The sequence below is a fragment of the Diadema antillarum genome, unplaced genomic scaffold (assembly GCF_040938485.1).
Source record: "Diadema antillarum isolate AM-2024a unplaced genomic scaffold, OU_Dant_1.0 seq00001288_RagTag, whole genome shotgun sequence".
Taxonomy (NCBI): domain Eukaryota; kingdom Metazoa; phylum Echinodermata; class Echinoidea; order Diadematoida; family Diadematidae; genus Diadema; species Diadema antillarum.
This window is the reverse complement of record NW_027272067.1, coordinates 302,353-316,031: the sequence shown is the minus strand read 5'-3', so window position 1 is coordinate 316,031 and position 13,679 is coordinate 302,353. Positions and strand designations below refer to the sequence as shown.

General features: G+C 35.4%; 1 protein-coding gene across 1 annotated transcript; it reads right to left on the bottom strand.

Annotated features, from left to right (window-relative positions):
* Window positions 1-586: 586 nt before the first annotated feature.
* LOC139707948 (uncharacterized) lies at window positions 587-13,436 on the bottom strand. Its single transcript, XM_071619942.1, has 4 exons — window positions 11,512-13,436; window positions 10,728-10,858; window positions 2,405-9,693; window positions 587-666 (listed from the first exon to the last, which is right to left on the bottom strand). The coding sequence occupies exons 2-4, from the start codon at window positions 10,820-10,822 to the stop codon at window positions 587-589; spliced, it is 7,464 nt and encodes a 2,487-aa protein (XP_071476043.1). The 5' UTR covers window positions 10,823-10,858; window positions 11,512-13,436.
* Window positions 13,437-13,679: the final 243 nt, after the last annotated feature.

Sequence of the window (13,679 nt, the reverse complement as noted above, 5' to 3'; positions counted from 1 at the left end):
TTAAGCATGATGCACGGTAGACAACGCACCGGCGGATGTCAGATGACGAGTGATCGCAATAGCTCACTTAAGCCTTTGGCTTGAGTGTGCTGAAATGGAGAGGTTTCAAGAACAGAAAGACTCACCTCTGAAACACTTGGATGAAAAGACGACATGTCAGGCACAAACACAGGCCAGTTCAACCTTCAACAGGCAAAAGAAAAGCCACTGGATGTTGATCACATAGATATAATCCAAAACTTATGTTATTTTGCCAGCTCTCTTGTTCGCACAATGGCTGGCAAAAGACTAATAAATGATAGCAATCAATCAATACAAACTTTGAGGAAACAGGGGGTCTGAGCACTTAAACTGGTTAAAATGATTTATGTGAAGGGTTTCAAAACTTGTGATATATACCACAAACTTTATTGATTCGAATCCTGTGCTAAAAACATGATCAGTCATAGGTGTCACTCTGTGTTTTATTATGAAGTATTCGTTGATATAAATTACAACACATCAATGTAAATTAGAATTTTGCATACACCCACATCTCTTACTTTGTTTCATTACCTCCTTTCTCTTGATTTAAAACTTCTTCTCATCAGAGGCAGATCCATGAATCCCATAAAGGGGGTGTGAGCCCAGTGCCTCCCTGCTTGGATCCGCCACTGCTCTTGACACCTATGACACAATCAAGAAAGCTTATCCTTAGCATTTAACTTTTTGCATTAGAACACAGTACATTTTCCTCAGATGATCAGTTTGCAAAATCTAGTTCCTACAGCAGACACAATAATCTTTTAGGCTATATTATATTGCTGTTCTGTGTCTGTCTCATGTCTGTTCTTTGTCTTACTTCAGTTGTATATCAGTTCTCATTCATTTTATTTCTGTTCTACGTTGTATTACTTGTACGCTGCAATGAACATATTTTAGAGCTTTGATTTCCTGACAAAAGTAACTGTCATTAGCAACTACTTTGAAACAAAATTGGTAACTGTCATCTAGAATCTACATCATCTGTCACCTAATATCCTATTAATACCACTATAAACCAAAACTCATTTACGGCCAGGATTAGTCTCTAAGTAATTTCTGCTATGATACAATTCTCATCTTTTCGTTTCTCATTGTCATGGATCACAATATTTCTTTCAATAAACGATCAAACTAATATCATTATATCTGTCATATGTTCTTGTCTATTCTCATGTCTTAATATTACAGTCGTCTTGTCACTTTTTTGTCTTATAATGTCAGTGTTTTCTGAAATAGTCTTACTTTTGTTGAAGACTTGCTTCATATTCACAAGCATGTTTCAGTGGATCCTTCCATGCTTTACATGTTTTGCTCATTGCATATATTCATATATATATATATATATATATATATATATATATATTTTTTTTTTTTTTTTTTTTTTTTTTTTTTTTACTTCATTCACTTCAGTATTGATTATAATGTATCACTACTACTAAGGTTTTTTTTTTTATTGTTGTATACTCTCTCCCATTGACACTCACTTCTGTTTACCACATCCTCTGGATTACAAAAGAAAATATGACAACAAATGAAAATAAATGTTAGTTGATTTGAGTACATACACCACATTACTTTGCATAAACTCACAATAGCACTCATCAAAATTGTATTCTAATAGCCTCATGGTAACTGTAGTAAAGGGGAATAACTTCAGCATGAAGTGTATCTATACCTGTGCTATATACATGATCAATCAATGTATCACCTTCTGTCGTTGCATCACGTACATGTTGTTGATATCCATAAGAACACATCAATTTATGCACACATGAATCACTTGAACCTTGTCTCAGATTTTCATTGAAGTCACCAATAACTATGCATTTTGTACTTCTTTGCTGCAATTCTATGAGTAATCTCTTCAGTTTCTCACAAAATTGTTTCTTGTCATATCTAGGAGGTCTATATATCACTGAAATGAGACATGAAGGACAAGCTACTGCAAATGTAATATATTCCAGATTATTGACATGTAAACCCAGCCTACTAATAGATTTAATTTTACTATATACTGCAACTCCACCATGTGATTGATTTTTCAGTGCAGAAAATAAGGGACTTTCATCCGAGTAAGATTTTGACCGAGGCTGATTGTACATTTTAAACTGATCTAAATTCACATCAAAAATGTCATCATTAAGCCAAGTTTCAGTTAAACAAATAATATCAACAATTTTAAGTAGGAAATTTGATTGGATATCTTTGAAATGTGCTTTAAGACCTTGAATGTTATGTAACATTATACTCATAGTTGCAATGGAGATATCATTGTCAATGTTCTTTTCATCAACAAATGTTGGCATGTTCTCTAAACTTTCTTTAACAGCTGGATTGCAATACATAACTTTTGGATCAAAATCGTCTATTGTTAGTCCACATAATGATGTAACACGACTCAGAGCTACATATGCTTGTCCGGGCAAAAATATATTTTTCAGAGAAACAACAGCTTTTTCCATTGTCATGCCTTGTACTTTATGTATTGTGCATGCGTATGCTAATTTCAAGGGAAATTGTTTCCTAGTATATTTTTTTCCAATTGATTCCTGTTGCATTTGTATTGCCTGAGTTCCTACTTTTTCATTGTCAAATTTTACCAGCACAGTTGTGGGTCTTGCATTTTCATTTACTCTTATTATGTCAGTTACAGTGCCAATGCAGCCATTTGATAAGCCTTTGGTCACATTCACATTTTTGATGAGCATTACTCTACAATTTTCAGCAATCCAAAGATACGGTAGCAAAGAAGCTTTAGTCCATCTCCGTGGTTTGTCACATGTTTTGCATTTACCCTCATGACCAAGTTCAGAATCTTCTGCATCAATACATATGATATTTGTGCATTTCTTGTGAAGCATTATTTTATTCCAGTCATTTACTTGTTTGTTTGAAGAATATATATGCAATGCATCCTCACACTGTTCTCCAGTTTGGCATGATTGAAGAACTGCTATATCATCACTAGATAATTCATCTTTCTTTCCTTTAATCCTTAATTTGTTCAAAAGAACAGCAAACTCTGCATCACCCTTTTGTCTCATTATTTCATCCAAGTTAATCATAGAGAAGTTGTCCGTCCATAAAGAACTTTGGAATGTATCTTTATACAAAGGAGTACCTTTTACTGGAGGTAACTGATAGAAATCTCCAACTGCAATAACTGAAACCTTTCCAAATGGAGCATCATCACGTGTCTGCTTTATTTGCCTTAAACGTCCATGTATATACCACAATAGCTTCTGATCAACCATTGATATTTCATCAATTATAAGTATCTGTAGTTGACCCAGCTGACTACGTAGATGACTTATCTTTTCTTCTCCAAGGGGTTGGTATGGTAGTGTAGCAGAAATGGGTATGGACAGAGCATTATGAATAGTACTACCATTAATGTTGTAAGCTGCAATTCCAGTTGGAGCTACTTTCATAATTGAAATATCATCTGGATTATGCATCATTCTACTAAGAATTCTTGTCCCTTCATTACATATGCATTTCACTAGATGACTTTTTCCTGTTCCAGCACCACCTGTCACAAATATCTGAAATGTTGTATGTTCTTTTCCATTAACTCTGTCAAGACACCATTGTCGTATTTTGTAGAACACCTTTTGCTGCTTGCTATTTAAAGTTCTTAATAAGACATTACTGTCTTCTTTTGAAATGCTACATGATCGAAATTCTATGCCATATGACTCTTTCTCCTGAGATTTAGACTCAAGATCTGGGATTCTAAGTTCATTGTCAGCATCTTCAACTTCTACATGGATTTTAGCTGTTTCATGTCTTTCAACTTCTGTTTCTGGACAGAGTAATCCCCATGCATCTTCTTGTGGACCAAATTTCTCAAGATATTCTTGTGCTTGATCAATTGTATCAGCATTTTTTTCATACTGCCTGAGATTTTCATTGACAATACTTTTGACACTTTCCAGACTCTTATTAAACATTTGTACAGATCCAGTTTGATAAAATTCCTGGTATGTCAAAAATTGATCAGGTTTTAACTGTTTATCAGTACGGAATGGCAAATATAGTTGCAGTATACTCTGATAATATTTTTCTGGGGTTACAGTCGGTGAAAAGCGAGGATATCTCACTACGGCATCATTGGTTCTTGATCGCTTTTGTACATAGCCCAGCTGATCTCTCAATTTGAATACATTCTGTTTCTGTTTCTTACCCTTCATATCAGATTCACTGAGTAGTCTATACTTAGAACAAAATGTGGCTAAACACATATTTTCAAATTCAAAACCATCAGGTCGGGCTTTATATTTATCAATTCTGTTCGGCATCCATGGACTCCTATCATCATCGTCTCGTCTGCTCTGAATAACACTCAATGGTAAACTCATTCTCACCGGGTTTGGTCCAACAGGTATAAACTCAACTTTTCTTGAACACTCTTTCAATCTCAGGCTACAAACACGATACACACTTTCTTGCGCTGAAACTTCACGGTTTTGCATATACACATGTCCTATTTCTCTCATACTTTTTCGAGCATCTTCATTGCCTTCTTTCATTTCACTTTCTGCATTTTTCAAGAGCAAGCCCATCTCCCTTTCTGCTTTTGACATGTATGACACAACATAAACAACACAGGCATATTCATTTGTTATATACTGCAAATCCATATTGGCATTCCATGCTCTGAGTAAGAATGGATTGTATTGATTCACCCATATATCTTTTGGATCTCTTCTCATGACTATATCTTCTTTTGTAGCTACAGAATTATAGGCATCTTCAAATTCCTTTTGAGACATCCCAAGAGCTTCAAAGAGCTGTCTAGCATTATCATATTTCCCTTCCATACATGAAGAATTCTTTACTGTAGACAGAATATCTTGAGCTTCATCAGTAACTTCTGGATTAACTTTAGGATTCACAACAAATGTTTTCACAGAAGCTGGTCTTGGAAAATTAAATCTACAGGCAGTTCCCTTTTTCTTGCATGATTTTGAATGTTTCTTTGAATGAAGCTGAACATTCTTCACTATTTCATATAGTTCCTCATCTTCATCCTCACATGGAATGTTGCATGAAATGTATTTATCAACAAAATCTATGACAGTTTCATCTTTGTCGATACCCAAGTAAGGTGCAGTTTCAACCCAGAATAAGCAGTGTGTGTGGGGAGATCCTCTCTGTTGAAATTCAATTCTGTAAAAGTAGTCAATTATCTTGCCAATAGGTTCTGCCTCGGAAAGAATCACTTTGTTCAAAAATGCATGAAATCGTTTATCAAACATACGAGCTACTGTTACTGGATTTGACTTTAACAAATTACACTTATCTGTCCAATCCAAATCATTTGCTTTTCTTCTATCACCTTGTTGATTTAGCAATGTATTAATAACTTCAGGCCATCTCATCTCAGCTGATGAAAATGATGCAAACCATGTAGGCTTTCCAAGTTGTCTAACCATTGCTAATACATCTTTCTGTGTAGATTGCCAGTATGGAGGTGTTCCCCGTATTTGCTTCAGAAATTTATACCCTTTATTCGAATCCAATATCTCACGAACCTTTCTTGCATCTTTTAGATCTGAGCATTGCAGCGATGTAGGATTATCTATTTCCTCTGAGCTTTTTCTGAGAGCTATAGAAACATTTGAGAGTATTTGTTGCAGTTCATAAATACACTGAGCATAGAAGATATATTCTGTATTTTTTGCAAATCTGTTGTCTACATGCATCAGACGATTATGTAAATAACGACCAAGTGTTACGTTAATGAATCTAGTATCATGAAATGTTGGCTGGCCTGTTGGAAACAGAGCAGGAAAACATTTTGCCTCATTACTCTTATCCATCAACAGTGAAACTGGACTATTCTTTTCACAAGGTGCACAGCATATAATATCATCAAAAAACTGATCAAGCACTTCTTGCCTCATATCAACCTTCTGCAAACATGTATCCAATTGAATGCCTTGTAATTGTCCATCTTGATCATCTTCTACATCGTCATCGTCATCATTAGTTTCACTTGAATCCAATGGTTTAACACAAGTTGCTTGAATATTTTTCTCTGATAAATCAGAGCTCCATTCATTATCTATAGCAATATCAGAATACCACTTATTATTTTGCTTCAAATATTCCAATGCAGCAAGCACATTCTTTTTCTTGACAAACTGATATTCATAATATCCTTTATAAGACAGTTTCCTCTTCAGTTTTACACGAATAAATTGATCATCAGTCTCTGCTCGAGGTAAGATCTTTACAGTTTCATCTGTGCGTGATGGTACACAAACTGCTGGGCCATGTACTCCATATTGTCCTCCTTTAGGCAGGTTCAAAATTTTCATAAATGGAATGTTTAGTGCAATCAAATGCGTTTCCAACTGATTCAGAATTTGAAGTTCCACTGGAATAGCATGTAATTCTAAGTTATTTCTGCTAGCTTCAGCAGGCATATTACCGGCTAATAATTTCCTGTGGCAAGTGTAACAAATCCATAAAGAATTTCTTGGTGACTTTACTATTTGACAGTCAATATCACAGTCATCACTGCATGTATGCAAATACTCCTCTTTTACACATTTCGGATCGTTATATTTTGCTTTTGTGCACCTCAATACTTGATTTTTGAATAATAATTTCAAACATACACAACATACATACTCAGGGCCATGTGAAACAATTTCTCTAAATTTTTTCAAAACATGATCACAATTTGTCATATTCATTTTTTCTTGCTTTTTTCGTTTCACATTTCTCATTGCAACCTGCTGTCTGTACACAGAATTTTTCTTGTACTTAATGTTCGAAATTTTTCTCATTAATTTCTTATATCTTTCCCTGAACATAACATTGTTTTGATAAATAGCTTTCTTCATTTTTTTAAGTTTCTCTCTGAATGAAGCATCATTCTGATATCTGGTTTTCCTCAGTTTCTTAACCCTCTCTCTGAATAAAGCATTACTTTGATATCTACCTTTCCTCAGTTTCTTAACCCTCTCTCTGAATGAAGCATCATTTTGATATCTAGCTTTTCTCAGTTTCTTAAGCCTCTCTCTGAATGAAGCATCATTTTGATATCTAGCTTTTCTCAGTTTTTTAAGCCTCTCTCTGAATGAAGCATCATTTTGATATCTAGCTTTTCTCAGTTTTTTAAGCCTGTCTCTAAATAAAGCATTGTTCTGATATCTAGCTTTTCTCAGTTTTTTAAGCCTGTCTCTAAATAAAGCATTGTTCTGATATCTAGCTTTCCTCAGTTTCTTAAGCCTCTCTCTATATAGAACATTGGTTCCATAGCAAACTCTCCTCATTTTCTTCAGCCTTTCTCTAAATAAAGCATTGTTTTGATATCTCCCTTTCATCCTTGTGCTCATTGCTTTCTTGACAATTTCTCTGTAAGTGGGATCCAAGGAGTACTTGTCTTTTTGTCTCTTCTTCATTTCCTTTATCTTTTCTAACCTGTAATTTACATCTGTTTGATATTTTACTTTCTTTGCAACTGCATCTTTTAGTTTGCGGAATAGTAAAGGCTGATCATCTGATGAAAATTCTATTTCTAACTGCCTTTGCTCACTTTTTTTCTTTTCTCGCCGTGCTCTCATTTGATCTCTATTTTTTTGTCTAGTAACATTAGAATAACTTTTTCTTCTTCGTTTTCTCCTTTTCGTAGTTTGCTTAGTAGTTTGAACTTCTTCAGATTCTTCAGTATGCCTACTCATTTTAACTGCACGTTCAATGTCATCCTCTAATACTTCATCGTTCAATACATTGATTTCACAATCATTTACTTGTTTTGTAAGTTTCCTCTTTGTTGTGAGTTTTCTCTTTCTTGTCACAGGTGTTTCCATATCAGTAATGTTTTGTGGTCTTGACAAGTTTTGGGATGAACTTGGTGTTTGGATCCTTGGACACACAGATTCTACAACATCGTAATGATTGCCATTTGTGTGTTGCAAGTAAATACCTCTTTGTGATGTAACAATTCCAAACTGAAGTTTGCTTGCACCAAATAAATTCCATTTTGAACAGTTTTCTTCATATATAAGAACATCAGTATCTAGTAGATTTGATAAGGCCATTATTTCCAATTCTGTAGCCCATGTGCCATTGTTGAATACTCTTTCCTTTGCAATGTATTTTACAATATCTGTGTATCCCGATCTTAAAAGGCTTACATAATCTTGCTTGTTTTGTAAAATATGCTTAACTACTGCTTTTCGAACATCACGGTGTGAATCTTCCTTGCCACATGTGACATATGATATAGCTCTGTAAAAGCAATTTCCGTCACCAGTAATTCTATAGATAGTCAATGGTTGTGACAGAATAGTAATATCATCGTTTTCTACCATATCTTTTTGCATATCAGTACTGCTACATTTGTCATTAACCTTTATACCTAATTTGCAACAAAACTTCTCTCTATCAAATTTATTCACAGGATTGTACTTGAGATTAATACTTTTTATTTCTCCCACTTGTTTCACCTCAGATGCATCAATATCGACATTTACTGTCTGTTCACATGTGTTTTGTAATGGAATTTGTGCCTCATGCAGGTTTGCTGCCATTATTTGTTTTGATGTCATTTTCCTCATTCTAACACTGCATTTCTTTAATGTCAGGGTTTTAGTAATCTTAGATGATAAATCATGACTTTCCTTCTTGTTTTCTACACTTGTATTTGAAGTCACATGAAATACAGGTAATTTCTCATCCAAAGTACTAGACAGAACAGTAGTTACACTTTCCACTGCGTCAAAATGATTGCCTCCAGTGAACAGAATATATATGCCTCTCTCAGTTGTTACTTTGTTGTAGTATCCAGGTTTTCTTGCAGACAATATTTGCCAATTTTCTGTTCGATCATCATACACATATATATCACGATCTAGCATATGTGCCATTGAACTAATATCTGTGTGACCAGCCCATGTTCCTAAATCCATCAATTTCTCTTGAAGTACAAAATCCCTGACACTCTGATATTTCATTGTGTCTATTATATTCTTAAATAAATCACCCTTTTCCAGCAAATGTGCCGCATTGGATTTCCTGAGCATGAAATGGTTTCTTTCGCTGCCAGTAACTACATGAGCAATACTTCTGTAAAAGCAGTTGCCATCACCCATAACTCTCTTGATATTTACAGGTTTCCCAATATACAAACTTTCATTTCTATCCTCCATTGATTCATTGGCAGTACCACTGTAACTGAAATTCAATTTATTGCACAAAGACTGTTTGTCTACGTATGTAATCGGCACAAATTTGAAATTTCGATCTCTTCTTTCTGTTGTCTTTTCAACTGAAACAAATTCAACTTCATTCTCATTCCCATAGCCATCACTGTTTACATTTACTCTGTTTTTCTTTGTTTCATTTTGAGTCTTACAGCTATCACTGTTAGTTCCTTTAACATGATCACAATGTTTTGAAATGTTGCTATTGTGATCATTTGTATTCCTACATGCAGTATTTACTGAGTTTGATCTCTTGGAGCCACTAGTTGTCAATGCATTTTTCTTAGAATTGGATTCTAATGCCAGACCGGTTAGTTCAAACTGAGTAGTACGTAAATCACATGCCATTGATTTTGCCAAATTCAAACAGTGTACCTGTATACCTTGCCATGATGAAATGCTAAGCAAGACACTGCATCCATCTTGTACCAAGTACCCATCATGACTTCTGGAATGAGAATCAAATACATAATAACCATTGTCATGTGTAATGATTGCAAATGTACTCTCAGCAAAATTCATAAGACATGCATCATATCTGCATAGTTCTTGTTCTAAGGCTTGGCTCAATGACAAAGCACCAAAATTTGACAAATTGTTTTGATTTCCATCCAACACTCCATATTTTGATTCAGCATAGGTTATTTGAAATTTTTCATCCAGAATATGAAGTTCCTTGGGTAATTCATCTATCATTACAAGCTCTTCATTCAGTGGTGAATCCTTCTTTATGTAATAATACAACTCATTCCCAAGTGTCAGAATCTGATCAAGATCACGAGATCTCATTTCAATTCCATTCTTTGTTTGGGTGTATAGAACTGCCACAAGGGAATTACATGCACATTGTTTGCCAGCAGTGTAACCAAATCGTTGATCACCTTGATTAAAATTTCCTTGTGCGATTGTTTTGGTCATAGGATATGATTGCCTTCTACCACATTCAGAACTTGAGAGTGAAACATGCTTACAGACACGTTCTTCAGTCTCTAAATCACTTGCAGCTGGTTCATCATCTAATACATGTACTATTGATTCCTGTACATCATATGAATTGTGGTGGTCAGCACTTTTCGCAGAATCATCATTCATTACTATGCAGTCAGATGGATTAGTAGTTTTTTCACTTTCAGGCAAGAATATTGATTCATTACAAACTTCAGCACACTGTGTAGCTGAAACAGGTCTCTGACATGGAGAGTGAACACTTACATCTGTACAACAATTCACAGGGAACAATTCCTTCACTGATATTTGTCTGTCACTTTCAACATCTTTTCTTCCACTGTAACATGGGTTTAGTTCATGCACATTGTGCATTCTGTCACATTTCACTTTGGAGATATCATTCGAGCTTGTGTTGTCTCTACTTGTGGAATTACTGTCCTCATGGTCAGATGTTTCATTCTTACACAACTTTTCATTCTTTGCTACATGTTCTCCTTCAGGAATGTCAGGTTTGACCTTTCCATTATTACGCACCTGTGAGTCAGCATTTGTTTCCGGTAGCACACTTTGTCTGTTGATCTTCGTGAAACAACCTTTCTTTCTTGGTTGCCGTGCATTTCCACCTCCATAGAGCCTGTTCACATTCCAAACTTCTTTTTCAATGTCTGTGGAAGGGACAGAGGCACATGTAGTCTGATCACCATTCGGTACACAACATTCATCACTCATATTCGGAGTGCTTTTAGCCACATCAGCCCAACTTCTCTGTGTTTTTGCATAGATCTGCTCAGTGTATTTTGCCATCACATGAGGTGACTGAACACACTTTGAATATACATTCAATACAGATTCAGTATATACCTGCAGACTATCATTTCGTTCTGTGTCCAAGTTTGCATTCACATTTTGCTTCACGAGTTTACCAGGTTCTTTTTGCTTTGTTTCTGCTTTTGATTTCTTGCCCTTGCTGGTCTTGGCTCTTTTCTGTTTTTCAAGATAGTAGGCTTTCATTGCTTTGCCAATGTAGGTCACACCAGGTTGGAGAGGCACACCATTTACTGATCTCACTGAGCTCTTGTTAAAGGTCTTGGTCTTGGGATTGTCAGTCATTGTTTGGGATGTAGTCACTTTTGTCTTCCTTGATTTCACAGTTATCCAACCATCATCCACTGCAGTTTCTAATGGCTGAAATTGGCTCTTGGTCAGATTTGTCATGAAAGTCGAATCTGATTCATCTCTCTCACAATCTGCTCTTTTCTGCACACACACATTTGTCATTTCTAGAATTCCATTGTCCTTTCTTTTCACATACCGGTACCTCTTTTTCAGTCTCTTGCTTGGTTTCCTTCTCTGGTTGCTCTTGCATGATGAATGTGAAACATCAGCACCAGAATCTTCATCACCAATGTCTTTGAGAACCTCATATCTGTTGAAATGACAGGGAATGCCAATTTTGTCAAAGATGCGGTGGGCAATATTATTGCTTCCACATGCTGAACATATCCAAATCAACCTTGCATCACACAGTCTAGCCTCAGAAATAGTTCCTGTACACATCACATGAAACTGCTTGCCACAATCCTCACATGGTACTCTGCTTTCATTTTCATTGATCACATTACAACATGCATCACATTCACTGACCTCTACATTTCTCAAGTCGCAACTATGGAGGATATCTAGGATATCACCAATAACATTCTTGAATTCACTTGCTTCCATTGTCAAACTACAGGGCTTTGAAAGTAGGTACCTATTACCAAATAAATGTACTGTTCAATCAATATATTCCTTGAATCACTATACTTATATGAATCAGGTCTACCCCTGGTACTCTGTATTGCAATTGACAACAAAATTGTAGAATTGTATTGCCTTGAAAGCTAATATATACGTGAACTGTATTACACTGTACAATGTACTTGCAATGAGGCTGTGACACCAGTCCTTATAATGTTTCTACCAACAGGTGGCGCTTCTTATCTACCGAGAAAAATTATTTGTACAAGGTGTGTTGTTTAATTAGTTACTACCAATAGGTGTCGCTTTTTGTCTGCCAAGAAAAATTATTTTGTGCAATGTGTGTATTCTTAATTGTTTCTACCAACAGGTGACGCTCTTTGTCTATTACCTGCTAGTAATGGCTACTGCGGCAATTTCAGGAATGCGATTATAGCACTCGCACCTTTGCTTATCTTTGTGTACACCTATCTTGCCACCAGAAGAAGACTTATAAATTGTCTACCGCAATAACGTTTACCACATATAATGCTTTTGTCTTAAGATGGCGCTCTTCAATTCTCTTTTACCGTAAATTCCCCACTCAAGACACCGTTTCTCAAGTGATGCAAGACTATATTTCTATTTTTAAATTTTCAGCAAACTTCTCGCCTCCTGTAAGAGAATTCTCTTTCAATTATGATTCTCTTCAATTCTGATTGCTTTATAGTTTTCACCTCCTTTACAGAATGCACTCTTTATTCAACACTCCTTAAAACTCTTTTGTTAGATTTCGACTCTTTTTCTCCTCAATTCTGACTCTTCCTCTCTTATTACTCTTTCTCTCTTTGATTCTAACTCTTTCTGTCTTTGATTCCGACTCTTTCTGCCTCTGATTCTGAGACTCTCTCTCTCTCTCTGATTCTCTTTGAAATTATTTCAAGTTCTTTCAAGATAGAGTAGGATCAAAGATTCAGGTTTGCTGAAGATTCAAATTCAGTTAGAGCAGATAGAGTTTTATCTTTGTAATCACAGTCTTCTATTTGTGCAACTTTAAATATCCCAGGTTGGTTCCCTTTTTTTTTACAAATTTGCCTATTTCTAAAGTATGTAATAGCAATTTTATAAGATTGTATTTACTCTAATCAAGCCCGTTTTTTCTCTATCACAATTTATATCCCAAGACAAATTCACAAATGACAATGTTTTTTAGTACTCGTACTTTCAGATCTCTGTTTATCCCTAATATCACTCTTTCCTCTTTTTAGTGTAATATCACTCTTTGTATTTAATCTCCAATATTACTCTTAACACTTATTCTGCAATTCCACCCCTTCTACTTATTCAGTTAAATCACTGGTTGCACTTTTTGTGTACTATCACTCTTTGCATTTATTTATTATGACTCTCTGCGCTTCTGTTCCAGTTTATATACAGGGGTTTCACTCGTTTCTTGTTTTCTTGATTGTATGTATACTTTCCAATTTTCTTGTTATATACAGGGGTTTCACCTGTTCTCCGGTTTTCTTGTTATATACAGGGGTTTCACCTGTTCTCCTGTTTTCTCGTTTATATACTTTCCAATTTTCTTGTTATATACAGGGGTTTCACCTGTTCTCCGGTTTTCTTGTTATATACAGGGGTTTCACCTGTTCTCTGGTTTTCTTGTTATATACAGGGGTTTCACCTGTTCTCCTGTTTTCTCGTTTATATACTTTCCAATTTTTTGTTATATACAGGGGTTTCACCTGTTCTCCTGTTTTCTTG